This window comes from Coregonus lavaretus, assembly GCF_964263955.1.
Source record: "Coregonus lavaretus genome assembly, contig: HAP1_SCAFFOLD_600, whole genome shotgun sequence".
NCBI lineage: Eukaryota > Metazoa > Chordata > Actinopteri > Salmoniformes > Salmonidae > Coregonus > Coregonus lavaretus.
Window position 1 is genome coordinate 132,867 of NW_028159712.1, and position 15,896 is coordinate 148,762.

The 15,896-nt window shown below is 48.6% G+C and overlaps 3 protein-coding genes across 3 annotated transcripts in view; 1 reads left to right on the plus strand and 2 right to left on the minus strand.

The window, feature by feature from the left end:
- inppl1a (inositol polyphosphate phosphatase-like 1a) overlaps window positions 1-487 on the minus strand; it is a 59,151-nt gene extending 58,664 nt beyond the window's left edge. The window contains exon 1 of the mRNA XM_084196877.1: window positions 138-487. Coding sequence (XP_084053003.1) covers window positions 138-307 — 170 coding nt within the window. The 5' untranslated portion in view covers window positions 308-487. The remainder of the gene's footprint in view (window positions 1-137) is intronic.
- A 1,188-nt stretch (window positions 488-1,675) lies between these two features.
- folr (folate receptor) lies at window positions 1,676-6,701 on the minus strand (the record flags this gene model as incomplete). The annotated part of the gene is made up of 4 exons (XM_084196884.1): window positions 1,676-1,966; window positions 4,109-4,244; window positions 6,182-6,370; window positions 6,573-6,701. The coding sequence occupies 4 exons, from the start codon at window positions 6,699-6,701 to the stop codon at window positions 1,695-1,697; spliced, it is 726 nt and encodes a 241-aa protein (XP_084053010.1). The 3' UTR covers window positions 1,676-1,694.
- A 1,961-nt stretch (window positions 6,702-8,662) lies between these two features.
- anapc15 (anaphase promoting complex subunit 15) lies at window positions 8,663-15,766 on the plus strand (the record flags this gene model as incomplete). Its single annotated transcript, XM_084196881.1, is given in 6 exon segments — window positions 8,663-8,710; window positions 8,714-8,782; window positions 8,986-9,045; window positions 15,258-15,321; window positions 15,324-15,373; window positions 15,686-15,766. Coding segments are annotated over 6 exon segments (372 nt in total).
- Window positions 15,767-15,896: the final 130 nt, after the last annotated feature.

Here is a 15,896-nt window from a genome sequence, read left to right on the forward strand (position 1 = left end):
TGCCACGATGTGTGTCCCTTCCAACCATGGGACGAATGAAAGCCATACAGCTCAGAAGTTTCCAAACCATCTAGCTAGTCTATCCTGAAAAGTAAAGCCACACTTTTACGAAGAGAACAGTAAATCCGGCTACTCACAGCACACACAAGGCGTACGCCCCGTTAACACTTTCGCTGTCCCGAACCAGGAAACTCCCGTCCCGTCCAGCGCGGGCCAGCAGCTCCTCCGCAGCAGCGCGACTCAGGTCCCGGTGATACCACAACGGAGGTGCTATCCCCAGCAGCGACACCCCGCCGCCACCGGCCATCGCCCCAGCCCCAGAAAACACACGGTTTCCTGAGTTTATAAATTTGAACGAGACGATAAATCCGGGGAGTTAGAGTGCAAGTAATGTGAGTCCGACTTGGGAAACGCGAGAAAACTACGAAGTTAATACTTTTCGATGGGTCGTTTCTGTCGTTTCCTCAATTCCTGAAAGTCTGCCATGGAGGCTTCGCTGCTTTCGCGCTTCCCACGGAAATCAGCCTATGTAAATCCTGGAGATGGAGCGAGCTGGAGAGGGGGATGCATCGCAGCTACAGCGAGCTAAACTCTGTCCCGTTCGCGGTTCATTTCAGCCAAGACACAAGACTAGGCCTCACAAAAAAATAAACGTCCTGTCGTGTGGTGCGTGTTTATGCAGCTAACTGTTTATTAACATAGTAGTAATTAATACCAGTTCACTTCGTGTTTTTACAGTGTTGCACTTTCTATGCGAGGTGTGAGTCCACCTAGTGGTCATAACACAGAAGCGCTCCCACAGGACTGTGACATCACACTTTTGTTTTGTAATTTATTGTAACTTATTTTGTAAACCAAGCCTGATCCTTCAACCTATTCCTAAAGCTTAATCCCAGCCAAATTCATGTTTAAAATAAGTGCTTTGTCTGTGTCAACACACGCACGCACGTACGCGCACACACGTAGTGAGTGAGGTGAGTGTGACCTCGAGAGAGGCTGGGTATTAATAGCCAGATGGAACGCATCCATCTTTCTGCTATTCCTGGCCATGTCATCACACAGAGCGTGGTGTGTGTGTAAGTGTGTGTGGAGGCTACATGAATGTGAGTCTCTGTACATGTGTGTGTATGTGTGCATGTGAGAGAGTGTGTGCTGCATCTTAGGCAGCATGGGTGAGGACTATGGCCTGGTAACCACAGGTAATGGCAGGCTAGCCACGCCCTTAACACACTCAAATGGAAACATAAAAGAACAGACTATACGCACGCACGCACACACACACACACTGGGGAATGGAACCCCATAATTACTGAGAACTGAAGCAGATTGGCCTCCCTCTAAGACTGGTCGTGTTTTTTTGGTTCCCTGCAATATCCTACCATCCTAGACAGAGAGTAAGGTTCTGTTGGCAGCCTCAGTGCCAAGGCAGGCTGAGTGCTAAACACTAAACACTGAACCCTTCTACGGGAGAGGAAACAGAGGAGGGAAGGGAGAAGAGGACAGCATGAAGAGGGAGTGAGGGTGAGGACTGAGGAAAGAGGTAATTATTTTCCTGTGTCTCTGGTCAAAAGTAGTGCATATGTGTAATAGGATGTCATTTGATTTGAGACATATAGCCACAGAGAGACAGTTAAAGTGTGTAGGGAGACGAGGACACATAAAACCATCTATGACATAAGCATCTGTGGTTTTATTCAGAGCAGGACAACACTTAATGACATTGTTGCCAGGAGGAGGAGTGTTGCGGGGGCAGCACGTTGCCAGGGGGCGTGGTTTAAGTAGTATTCTGCCACCTTCTCGTTGGGGTTCTTTCCGGTGAACCACAGCTGCATGCAGCGGCCAGAAGACTTGGAGAGGGAAGTGTAGCTGTAGGAGTCAGACCAGATCTTCTCACACATAATCTGGGCTGTAGGGAAGACATCTGTCCACTTACGACACATAGCCTCAGCAGGACAGCGGTTACGCCCTGAGAGAGAGGGAGGAGAGGATGGAAGAGGGATAGAGTAGAGAGAAGAGAAGGGGAGGAGAGAGGACAGGATGAAGAAACAATGTTTCATCACAATGTTTTATTTTGCATTTAAATAAAACAATATATGTTTGTGTGTGTCTGTGAGAGAGCGTATACCTGTGTGTGTGCGTGTATGTGTCTGTCAAATCAAATCACATTTTGTTCATCACATGCTTTGTAAACAACAGGTGTAGACTAACAGTGACATGCTTACTTACGGGCCCTTCCCAACAATGCAGAGAGAAAGAAAATAGAGAAATAATAGAAAAGTAATAACACAGTTAATAATAACAGTAATAATAAATATACAATGAGTACGATAACTTGGCTATATACACGGGGTACCAGTAGCGAGTCGATGTGCAGGGGTATGAGGTAATTGAGGTAGATATGTACATATAACTAGGAATAAAGTGACTAGGCAACAGGATAGATAATAAACAATAGCAGCAGGGTATGTGATGAGTAAAAAAAGTGAGTGCAAAGAGGGTCAATGCAGATGGTCCGGGTAGCTACTTGGTTGCTATTTAACTAACTATTTAGCAGTCTTATGGCTTGGGGGGTAGAAGCTGTTCAGGGTCCTGTTGGTTCCAGACTTGGTGCATCGGTACCGCTTGCCGTGCGGTAGCAGAGAAAACAGTCTATGACTTGGGTGTCTGGAGTCATTGACAATTTTTAGGGCCTTCCTCTGACACCGCCTGGTATAGAAGCGTTGATGCAGTCAGTCAAGATGCACTCAATGGTGCAGCTGTAGAACTTTTTGAGGATCTGAGGGCCCATGCCAAATCTTTTCAGCCTCCTGAGGGGGGAAAGGTGTTGTCGTGCCCTCTTCACGACTATGCTGGTGTGTGTGGACCATGATAGATCCTTAGTGATGTGGACACTAAGGAACCTGACGCTCTCGACCCGCTCCACTACAGCCCTGTTGACAGTGGTGTAAAGTACTTGAGTAAAAATACTTGAAAGTACTACTTAAGTCGTTTTTTAGGGTATTTGTACTTTATTTAACTATTTATATTTTTGCCTACTTTTACTTTTACTTCACTACATTCCTAAAGAAAATTATGTACTTTTTACTCCATACATTTTCCCTGACACCCAAAAGTACTCGTTATATTTTGAATATTTAGCAGGATAGGAAAATGGTCTAATTCGCACACTTATCAAGAGAACATCCCTGGTCATCCCTACTGCCTCTGATCACTAAACACATGCTTGTAAATAATAAGTGTTCGAGCGTGCGCCTGGCTATCCGTACATTTTTTTAAAAGAGAATCGTGCCGTCTGATTTGCTTAATATAAGGAATTTGAAATTATTTATACTTTTACTTTTACATTTAATACTTAAGTATATTTTATCAATTACATTTACTTTTGATACATAAGTATATTTAAAACCAAATACTTATAGACTTTTACGTAAGTTGGATTTTACTGGGTGACTTTCACATTTACTTGAGTCATTTTCTATTAAGGTATCTTTACTTTTACTTGAATATGAAAATTGGGTACTTTTTCCACCACTGCCTGTCAATGTGAATGGGGTCATGCTCGGCCGCCGTTTCCTGTAGTCCACGATCAGCTCCTTTGTCTTGCTGACGTTGAAGGAGAGGTTGTTGTCCTGGCACCACACTGCCAGGTCTCTGACCTCCTTCCTATAGGCTGTCTCATCGTCGTCGTGGGTGAACAGGGAGTACAGGAAGGGACTAAGCATGCACACCTGACGGAACCCCGTGTTGAGGGTCAGCATGGCGGATGTGTTGTTACCTGGTGTGTGTCTTTGTCTGCGTGTGTGTGTGTGGGTGTATGTGTGTGTGTGTGTGTGTTTGTGTGTGTGTGTGTGTTTGTGTGTGTATGTGTGTGTGTGTGTGTGTGTGTGTGTGTGTGTGTGTGTGTGTGTGTGTGTGTTTGTGTGTGTATGTGTGTGTGTGTGTGTGTGTGTGTGTGTGTGTGTGTGTGTGTGTGTTTGTGTGTGTATGTGTGTGTGTGTGTGTGTGTGTGTGTGTGTGTGTGTGTGTGTGTTTGTGTGTGTATGTGTGTGTGTGTGTGTGTGTGTGTGTGTGTGTGTGTGTGTGTGTGTGTGTGTGTGTGTGTGTGTACCTGTGGTCCAGTCCCAGCCGTAGTGCCAGTCCTGTTTGCAGGTGAAGTCATCCTTGCAGTCGTCCCACCAGCTGTGGCAGTCCTCCTGACACAGAGGCACGTGTAGGATCCTCTCCTTGCGCCAAGACTGGTCCACCTACACAATACAAGTCATAGAATGTTGATTCATTCAACATTTTAAAGCATAAAATACATATAGAAACTAGCCTTGAGAAACTCCTTGATTTCCCTCATTCAATATTTTCTTTGTGGCGCACATACACCTGCTCATCGAACATCTCATTCCAAAATCATCGGCATTAATATGAAGTTGGTCCCCCCTTTGCTGCTTTAACAGCCTCCACTCTTCTGAGAAGGCTTTCCACTAGATGTTGGAACATTGCTAAGGGGACTTGCTTCCATTCAGCCACAAGAGCATCAGTGAGGTCGGGCACTGATGTTGGGCGATTAGGCCTGGCTCACAGTCGGTGTTCCAATTCATCCCAAAGGTGTTCGATGAGGTTGAGGTCAGGGCTCTGTGCAAGCCAGTCAAGTTCTTCCACACCGATCTCAACAAACCATTTCTGTATGGACCTCGCTTTGCGCATGGGGGCATTGTCATGCAGAAACAGGAAAGGGCCTTCCCCAAACTGTTGCCACAAAGTTGGAAGCACGGAATCATCTAGAATGTCATTGTATGCTGTAGTATATCACTGGAACTAAGGGGACTTGTATCACTGGAACTAAGGGGCCTAGCCCGAACCATCAAAAACAGCCACAGACCATTATTCCTCCTCCACCACCTTTACAGTTGGCACTATGCATCCGGGCAGGTAGCGTTCTCCTGGCATCCGCCAAACCCAGATCTGTCGATCTGACTGCCAGATGGTGAAGCGTGGTTCATCACTCCAGAGAGTGCGTTTCCACTGCTCCAGAGTCCAATGGTGGCGAACTTTAAACCACTCCAGCGGACGCTTGGCATTGCGCATGGTGATCTTAGGCTTGTGTGCAGCTGCTCGGCCATGGAAACCCATTTCATGAAGCTCCCAACGAACAGTTATTGTGCTGAAGTTACTTCCAGAGGCAGTTTGGAACACGGTAGTGAGTGTTGTAACCAAGGACAGACGATCTTTACGCGCTACGCGCTTCAGCACTCGGCGGTCCCGTTCTGTGAGCTTGTATGGCCTACCACTTCGCAGCTGAGCCGTTGTTGCTCCTAGACGTTTCCACTTCACAATAACAGCATTTACAGTTGACCGGGGCAGCTCTAGCAGGGCAGACATTTGACGAACTGACTTTTTGGAAAGATGTTGAAAGTCAGTGAGCTCTTCAGTAAGGCCATTCTACTGCTAATGTTTGTCTATGGAGATTGAATTTGAAGGGGTGTCCACATACTTTTGTATATGTAGTGTACTTTATTTTAGTAGTTGTGACATGGCTGAGACCATGGCTGAGACACCGAGGGGAATCAATTAAAATGGCCCGGGTTGAACCGTGCTTCTACATCTGCATTGCTTGCTGATTGGGGTTTTAGGCTGGGTTTCTGTATAGCACTTTGTGACATCTGCTGATGTAAAAAGGGCTTCATAAATACATTTGATTGATTGATATGGCATGTCACGTGACCGGGCGAAGCTGGTGAGGGAGGTGCGCCTCGCTGAAATCAAACAGTAATCTGTGCCACTCGGTCTTGTTGTCAAGAAGGCAGCTTGATGCATTGTTCAAAAACATACAATCCCTTTTCCAGAAAATATATGTTTGAATATTTTAGACTAGTTTTCATTAAGAAGGCAGATAAAGTGTTTTTATCAAAAGCAATCCCTTTTGCATGTGAAAACACAGAATCTTATTCATTACTCCACGTGGTTAACCTAGGCCTACATCACTTTTGTTTTGAGCCGACTTTGCCGTAAACCAGAACGGGGCACCTGGTTCACTCCCGGGAGGCATCCCGGTTCCAAAACTAATGCAATCACTTTTCACCCGGTGCAAAATACATCCGCCCAGGCCAGCTTATTCAAATTCCCTCAATACCTTTAGTCTAGTCAGGCCACATGCCAGATTATCTGCCTAGGAAAAATGCTATGCCTTTACCTGCTGTATCCAGGGCCCCAGGTGAGGTGAGCACTCGTAGAAGCAGGTGTCCTGGGTGAAGTGTTTCTTGCATTTGGGGGTCATGATGCCACAGTGGTTCCAGTTAAAGTTGTACAGATAGGAGTTATCATCGTGGGCCTCCGTACTGGTGTTAGCTGTACAACATGCATTATCTCTCCATGGAGCACACTACAGGAGGAAAACAACATTATCCTTCCACGGAGCACACTACAGGAGGAAAACAACATTATCCCTCCACGGAGCACACTGCAGGAGGAAAATAACATTATCCCTCCATGGAGCACACTACAGGAGGAAAATAACATTATTTTTCCATCCATTCCACTCACTCTCCTACCATAAACACACATACGCACACACACACACACACCTGTCGATAGAGTTGTCCTTCGGCGCCAGGCTCTTTTTTGTGATGTTTGGCATCCATACACATGTTGAGCATTTCTAAAGACAGAGCCCGGCTGGCCAGGGATAGCAGCAGGACAAAGACCCACCACATGTCTCTACAGCTGGGTTGGAGGAGGAGAGAACACACAGATACTAACTACACACACTGCACTTCTATCAACTACACACTGCATGGGTAAAGCAGACACACACACACACACACACACACGCACACACTCACAGACATACATACACACACACACACACACAGATTAACAACCATAGAAATCTCCTAAAAACACACTGAGAAAGATGTTTTACAGTTACCTGCTGATATATTACAGGAATAACATTTTCTTTTTGAGTTAAACCCTTCCAGCACACACATTCTTCACAAAGCATAGGCATCTATCAATTTACTGAAAATCTCACACTCCCTCAAATGAACCAAAATCTAGAGGTATGGAAACAAATGAGCAAATGAGAAGAATTCAAAAAATTATTCACAATACCTTGTAAAATTCCTTGGTGCAGCAGTTCTGTTTCAATCACCTAAACGTGATTTGGAGTCCTTTACAGCGCAGAGCAGCTTTTGTAACCCCAGGTGTGTGTATGATCATGTGTGTCCGTGGCGTGTCTTGGAATGGAACAAAAACTCCCCTGACATGCAAATGACTCCTACAATCAACTGAGAATGGTCTCAATGGAGCAAAGTCTGCCTCTGTGTGTGTTTGTCTTATCGAGTTTTTGTCTTATCTCAAGCCAAGGTCTCAGCCTCATTACTGTAAGATTCCATCCACCAGTAGTTTATGTGCTAATAGCGATTTAAATGTGAAACGGCAGCATGACCTGACAGATTACTGCAATAGAGACATAAAACTCCCCTTTTGTTATCATTCTTAAAGAGAACATGACCTGTGACAGATCTAACATAGGATGTTGCAGTTATTTATCTATCATAACATAAGTTTGTTTAGGGTCATTGCATTTGTGATTTTATAACTTTTATAATATGTGTAACTCCTCAGTTTTATGACAGCTGACTCAGAGGTCAAGGTATCCATATTATCCAGCATAATGCCATTACCACCAAGCATCACGTGATTCTTCACTTTTTGGGTTTCCAGGACTTCACTGCCTAAACATCGTAAAGAATACTGTCCGAAGATGCTCTTCCCGCTCAGGCCCCAGAGCTTGTAGGGATGGGCGTTGGCAGTTGAATCTGAATAAAGAAGTACGTTGAGTTTAGTTTAGTTTATTTAGTTTAGCTAAAACAGTAAGTGGCGGCATGCACCCGCAATAATATCAAAGAAGAAGACCCCAGACAGTAGGTGATTGCAATACACAAGTAAGTGTAGTCTGATATAAAAGCAGAGATAGAACAATGAGATGGTTTAGTTATAAAAAATATTTGCTAAAACTCTAAAGACGAAGTAGAAAAAGTAGTAGTAGTAGTAGTAGTAGTAGTAGTAGTAGTAGTAGTAGTAGTAGTAGTAAGCGGAACGTTTGTGGAAGGATATGCGTACACACCGGGAGAGTTTACAAGAAATCAATGGTTTCCGGTCAGTTTAAATGTGGAAATTTATATTTTGACAGCTAGTCGGGATAACGTTAGTGCTTTTACAGGTAAGACGGTGAATATTTTGACATGTATATATTTTTTTATGTATGTATAAAATATTGTTTTGTAGCATCGCTAGCTAGCCAACGTTATTGCAGTGTTGGCTACATGATCTATGTGCAATGATAGCTAGCTACATTATGCAGGGTGAAGAGTGTTTGCCAGCTAGTAAGGAAGATCTGCAATAACTTAACAGATACCATTTTAAAGCATTCAAAACCTAATCTGTGTGATTCTTACTGTAGCTAGCTAGGTAGCTAACCTACCCAAGTTAGCAGCTAGGAGCTATGTTGTGACATTTCTTACAGCTAGCTACACTCCCCACACATTATTTTAGGGTCACTGAAACCAAAATCTGATTAGCTGTGTACTAATCTAGCCAAGTCTGTTATCTAGGTGGGTGCTGATAGCTATCCTGTCTCAGTGAAGTGTGTGTGTCCTCTCAGACAGAGATGTCCACGCAGTTCCCCTTGCTGTTTCCCTGGATGACAGAGTCTCTGTAGTTCAACCTGGACCGGCCGTGTGTGGATGAGACAGAGCTACACCAACAGGAGCAACAGCACCAGACCTGGGTACATACAAACACACACACTGAGAGAGAAAACAGGGCAACACTAGCAGGAGTCACAGAGCCAACCTGGGTTCAGACACTTACACGCACGCACACACACACACACACACACACACACACACACACACACACACACACACACACACACACACACACACACACACACACACACACACACTGACCTCTCCTGTCTCTCCCCTTTAGTTACAGAGCATTGCAGAGAAGGACAATAGCCTGATGCCTATTGGAAAGCCAATCTTCGAGGTATCTGAGCTTTAAATAACGTTTATTTTACTTAATTAGACAACTAACCTGTCGGTCACTCATAATTTCATTCAAAAGTTGACCCAAATGTATACGAGATTTGTATGGTTTTTGACCAAGTCCTGCGATATTATATTTTGTGGTTATTCCCAACAGCTGCCAGATTAGGGGGAGTCATCAGGGCCAGAGGAGGGTGAGGGAGGGCAAGCAAGAGCTTTAATTATACCATCCAAAAAAAGAGTTAGGAGAGGCTATAGTAGGAGAGAACAGCACATACAAACACGTCTTTTGTATTGCTTGCTAGCTCACATTCAAACCAAATAAAGTTAAAGATGGTGATCCTAAACCCCCTACCCTGTGTAAACTTGGTTATGGTAGTGTGGTACACAGAAAGGGAGTTTAGCAACTAGGTAGAGGTTTTAATATCTCATGGCATTTCATTCCTCAAATTATACACACATCGTTTCACCGGACGTGCTACCTGTCAGGTGTTGCTGTAGGTAGGTGTGGTGTGGAATCAGGCGCAGGACGCAGAAGTTAAGTCCAACAAAGACTTTTAGTAGATCACACAAAATATAACCCAAAACAGCCCGGAGGCGAGAAAAGCGCACACAGGCGTAAACAAACGGGCGCACTAAACATGTGCGTAATCCTCTCCTAACGAAACAAGGAGGTAAGCTACAAATAGCGCACCGAAACGGGTAGCGCAGCAACACGACAACGGGAACAATTACACACAACACCTAAACTCACAACAAGGAACTAAATAGGGTGCTTAATGAGACATAACACAAAACAGGTGTGACAAACAGACAAAACCAATCAAACATGAAACATAGAACGGTGGCAAACCTGCCCGAACAAGGAGGAGGGGCCGCCTCGGCCGAAACCGTGACTGTACCCCCCCCTTGACGCGCGGCTCCAGCCGTGCGCCGCCCCCGGCCTCGGGGACGACCAGGAGGACGCGGAGCAGGGCGCGTAGGATGACCACGATGGAATTCGGTCAGCAGGGACGGGTCCAGAATGTCCCTCCTCGGCACCCAGCACCGCTCCTCCGGGCCGTACCCCTCCCACTCCACGAGATATTGGAGACCCCCCATCCGGCGTCTCGAATCTAGGATGGTCCGAACAGTGTACGCCGGAGCCCCCTCGATGTCCAACGGGGGCGGAGGAGTCTCTTCTATCTCAAAGTCCTGGAGTGGACCAGCTACCACCGGCCTGAGGAGAGACACATGGAACGAGGGGTTAATATTCTTGTAATCAATGGGCAGTTGTAACCTGTAACACACCTCGTTCAATCTCCTCAGGACTTTAAAAGGCCCCACAAACCGCCGACCCAGCTTCCGGCAGGGCAGGCGGAGGGGCAGGTTTCTGGTTGAGAGCCAGACTCGATCTCCAGGTGCGTACACTTGCCCCTCACTGCGGTGGAGGTCGGCGCTCGTCTTCTGTCGACGGATGGCTCGCTGCAGATGGACGTGTGCAGCGTTCCACGTCTCCTCCGAGCGCCGCACCCACTCATCCACAGCAGGGGCCTCGATCTGGCTCTCATGCCAAGGTGCCAGAACCGGCTGGTACCCTAACACACACTGGAAAGGGGTTAGTTTAGTGGAGGAGTGGCGGAGAGAGTTCTGTGCCATCTCGGCCCAGGGCACATATCTCGCCCACTCCTCCGGCCGGCCCTGACAATATGACCTCAGAAACCTACCCACATCCTGGTTGACTCGTTCGACCTGCCCATTACTCTCCGGGTGGTAACCCGAGGTAAGGCTCACCGAAACCCCCAACCGTTCCATAAAGGCTCTCCAGACTCTGGAGGTAAACTGGGGGCCTCGATCAGACACTATATCCTCGGGTACCCCGTAATGCCGGAAGACGTGAGTAAATAGAGCCTCAGCGGTCTGTAGGGCAGTAGGAAGACCCGGCATGGGAAGGAGACGACAGGCCTTCGAGAACCGATCCACAACGACCAGGATGGTGGTATTCCCTTGTGAGGAGGGAAGGTCGGTAACAAAATCCACCGAGAGGTGAGACCAGGGTCGTTGTGGAATGGGCAGGGGTTGTAATTTTCCCCTGGGCAAGTGTCTGGGCGCCTTACACTGGGCACACACTGAGCAGGAGGAGACATAAATCCTCACATCCCTGGCTAACGTTGGCCACCAGTACTTTGTACTAAGGCAGTGCACTGTCCGGCCTATACCTGGATGTCCAGAGGAGGGTGACGTGTGAGCCCAATAAATCAGCCGATCCCGGACCTCGAGCGGGACGTACGTCCGACCCACCGGACACTGTGGAGGGCTAGGGTCGGTGCGTAATGCCCGCTCGATCTCCGCATCGACTTCCCATACCACCGGTGCAACCAGACAAGACTCCGGTAGTATGGGAGTGGGTTCCACGCACCTCTCCTCCGTGTCATACCGCCGAGACAGGGCATCTGCCTTCCCGTTCTGGGACCCAGGGATGTAAGTGATCTTGAACACAAACCGGGCGAGAAACATAGTCCATCGAGCCTGGCGAGGATTCAGTCTCCTAGCTGCCCGAATGTATTCCAGGTTACGGTGGTCAGTCAGAATGAGGAAAGGGTGTTGAGCCCCCTCAAGCCAATGCCTCCACACCTTTAGGGCCTGTACTACGGCTAACAGCTCCCTGTCCCCTACGTCATAATTCCGCTCCGCCGGACTGAGCTTTTTAGAATAAAAAGCACAGGGGCGGAGTTTAGGTGGTGTGCCGGACCGTTGTGAAAGAACTGCCCCGATACCGGCCTCAGACGCGTCTACCTCTACTTGGAAGGGTAAAGTGGGATCCGGGTGCGCCAGCACTGGAGCCGAGGTAAACAGGTCCTTCAGTCTCCCAAAAGCCCTGTCCGCCTCAGCCGACCACCGCAAGCGCACAGGACCCCCCTTCAGAAGAGACGTTATAGGAGCTGCCACCTGTCCAAAACCCCGGATAAACCTCCGGTAGTAATTTGCAAAACCCAAGAACCGCTGCACCTCTTTAACCGTAGTTGGGGTTTGCCAATTACGCACGGCAGACACACGGTCAACCTCTATTCTCACCCCTGACGCAGACAACTGGTAACCCAAAAAGGAGACTGACTCCTGAAAGAACAGACATTTCTCGGCTTTGACATACAGGTCATGCTCCAACAATCTCCTCAATACTCTGCGCACCAGGGCTACATGCTCGGCCCGAGTAGAACTGTATACTAGAATATCATCTATGTACACCACTACTCCCTGCGCCTGCATGTCCCGGAAAATCTCATCTACAAAAGATTGGAAGACTGATGGAGCATTCATTAAACCATATGGCATGACGAGATACTCGTAATGGCCGGAGGTAGTACTAAATGCTGTCTTCCACTCATCGCCCTCCCTAATGCGCACCAAGTTATATGCGCTCCTGAGGTCCAATTTTGTGAAGAACCGTGCCCCGTGTAAGGACTCCGTCATGGTCGCAATCAGCGGGAGTGGATAACTATATTTCACAGTCACCTGATTGAGACCGCGGTAATCAATACACGGACGCAAACCTCCATCCTTTTTCTTCACAAAAAAGAAGCTCGAGGACGCGGGAGAAGTGGAGGGCCGTATGTATCCCTGTCTCAGAGACTCGGCAATGTATGTCTCCATTGCCCCTTTCTCCTCCTGTGACAAAGGATACACATGGCTCCGCGGGAGCGCAGCTCCTGCCTGGAGGTCTATCGCACAATCCCCCTGTCTATGAGGCGGCAACCGTGCCGCTCTTGTCTTACTAAACACGAGTACCAAATCCTCATACTCAGGCGGAATGTGCAGTGCTGGCATCTGGTTCGGACTCTCCACCGAGGTCGCCCCTACGGAAACACCCAGACATAGCCCCTCACACTGAGCAGACCACCCTTTAAGAGCCTTCTCTCGCCACGAAATCGTAGGATCATGGGTAATCAACCAGGGAAGCCCCAGTACCACCGGATACGCAGGAGAGTCGATCAGATAGAGTTGAATCGTCTCCTCATGACCCCCCTGCGTCTTCATCCTAAGTGGCGCCGTGACCTCCCTAATCAACCCAGATCCTAACGGACGACTATCTAGGGCATGTACAGGGAAAGGCTTATCAACCGGAAGGAGGGGAATCCCTAACTCAACACAGAATTTACGATCTACAAAATTCCCAGCTGCGCCTGAATCGACTAGCGCCTTATGCTGGGAACGAGGTGCAACCTGTGGAAAACAAACAGGTATAGTTATGTGTACGACAGAAAGCTCTGGGTAAGTAGGGCGCCTACTCACCTGGGAGGACTCCCCAATGTGTGACCTGCCGTCTCCCTCACCAGGGGACCCTCCCCAGCACCTAGCCGCGGTGTGCCCTCCGCGGCCACAGTTGGTGCAGGAGACCGCCCCCCTCGGGCTCCTTCTTCTCCCCCCTCTAGCGCCAGCACCTCCGAGCTCCATCGGGCTCGGCTCGGAGGCGCTGGAGGGTGGAATGGGCGACCCCCACCTGGGACGTCCGTGGGTCGCGAGCAGGGTGTCCAGCCGAATGGCCATGTCCACCAACTGGTCAAATGATAGTGTAGTATCCCTGCACGCTAACTCTCTGCGGACGTCCTCCCGGAGGCTGCATCTAAAGTGGTCTATGAGGGCCCGCTCATTCCACCCTGCATCTGCCGCTAGAGTCCGGAACTCCAGCGCAAACTCTTGAGCGCTCCTCATCCCCTGTCGGAGGTAGAATAGACGCTCCCCCGCCGCCTTCCCCTCTGGTGGATGGTCGAAGACCGCACGGAAGCGGCGGGAGAACTCCGCATAGGTGACAGTGGCGGCGTCTATTCTCCTCCATTCGGCGTTGGCCCACTCCAACGCCTTGCCGGTGAGACAGGAGATGAGGGCGGAAACGCTCTCGTGTCCCGAGGGCGCCGGGTGTACGGTGGCAAGGTAGAGTTCCACCTGTAACAGGAACCCCTGACACCCGGCAGCGGTGCCGTCGTACGCCCTCGGGAGCGAGAGCCGAATCCCACTGGGTTCCGGTTGTTGGACGGGCGGGCTGACCGATGGTGAGGGTGCGGTAGGTGGAGGTGTGGGTACATCGCTGGTCTCCCAACGATGGAGAATGTTCATCACCCGGTCCAGGGCGTGCCCGATCTGGTTAATCCGATCGTCTTGACCACGGAGACGCTCCTCCATGATGTCGGTGGGTGCTCCTGCTGATTCCATGCGATGGTGTGTAATTCTGTCAGGTGTTGCTGTAGGTAGGTGTGGTGTGGAATCAGGCGCAGGACGCAGAAGTGAAGTCCAACAAAGACTTTTAGTAGATCACACAAAATATAATCCAAAACAGCCCGGAGGCGAGAAAAGCGCACACAGGCGTAAACAAACGGGCGCACTAAACATGTGCGTAATCCTCTCCTAACGAAACAAGGAGGTAAGCTACAAATAGCGCACCGAAACGGGTAGCGCAGCAACACGACAACGGGAACAATTACACACAACACCTAAACTCACAACAAGGAACTAAATAGGGTGCTTAATGAGACATAACACAAAACAGGTGTGACAAACAGACAAAACCAATCAAACATGAAACATAGAACGGTGGCAGCTAGTACTCCGGAGACGACGACCGCCGAAACCTGCCCGAACAAGGAGGAGGGGCCGCCTCGGCCGAAACCGTGACACTACCTTGTCCCGGACCTGCTGTTTTTGACTCTCTCCCTCCCTCTACCGCACCTGCTGTCTCGACCTCTGAATGCTCGGCTATTAAATCCAGCTGACATTTACTCCTGAGGTACTGACCTGTTGCACCCTCTACAACTACTGCGATTATTATTTGACCCTGCTGGTCATCTATGAACGTTTGAACAACAACTCTTATAGTCTCCACCCGGCACAGCCAGAAGAGGACTGGCCCCTCAGAGCCTGGTTCCTCTCTAGGTTTCTTCCTAGGTTCCTGCCTTTCTAGGGAGTTTTTCCTATCCACCATGCTTCTACATCTGCATTGCTTGCTGTTTGGGGTTTTAGGCTGGGTTTCTGTATAAGCACTTTGTGACATCTGCTGATGTAAAAAGGGCTTTATAAATACATTTGATTTGATCGTTTACCATTTTGCGGCAACGTTTGGATGAAAATAAGACAGTGGTCCTTTAATTTATAGTGGCTGTTAAGGATGTTTTCTGTCATTTTCCCATGCTCACTCTGGTGTGTGTGTGGTTGTTTTTGTTTGTGTTCTCTGTGGGTGTGTAGCAGACATTTGACAAGGAGGAAGAGGAGGAGGATGAGGATGAGGAAGATAGTGAAGAAGACTCTGAGAGGACATAGATGAGATGAACGACTACAACGAGTCACCGGACGACGGCGAGGTCAACGCGCACACACACACACAATCAGGGGTTAGGGGTCACGACTATGGAACACTAAGGGAAATACTAGGACTTCTTATTATACATTTCACTCATCCCTCTCTCATCTTGCTCAAACTACATGTGGATATGGAGGGAGCAGACCAAGACCAGTGGATGATCTAGACCAGAGTAATCCTCGCTACTCTCTGATTCCCCCTTAGTAGCGCTCCAGCAGGATAGGTGCTCATCTACTCTGCCTGACAGTGGCTTATGGCTGGTGAACTTTCCCTGCTGTTCAATGTATGTCATGTATTTATTGATGCCACATAGACCTGTAAAACACGTGAGATGCTGTCCGAGAGCGATATTCAACCAGCAGGGGGCACTAAGCAGAAGGCAGCAGGAGACTAGGAGGGTAAGGCAGCAGGAGACTGGGAGGGTTGGCAGCAGGAGACTGGGAGGGTTAAGGCAGCAGGAGACTTGGAGGGTAAGGCAGCAGGAGACTGGGAGGGTAAGGTAGCAGGAGACTGGGAGGGTAAAG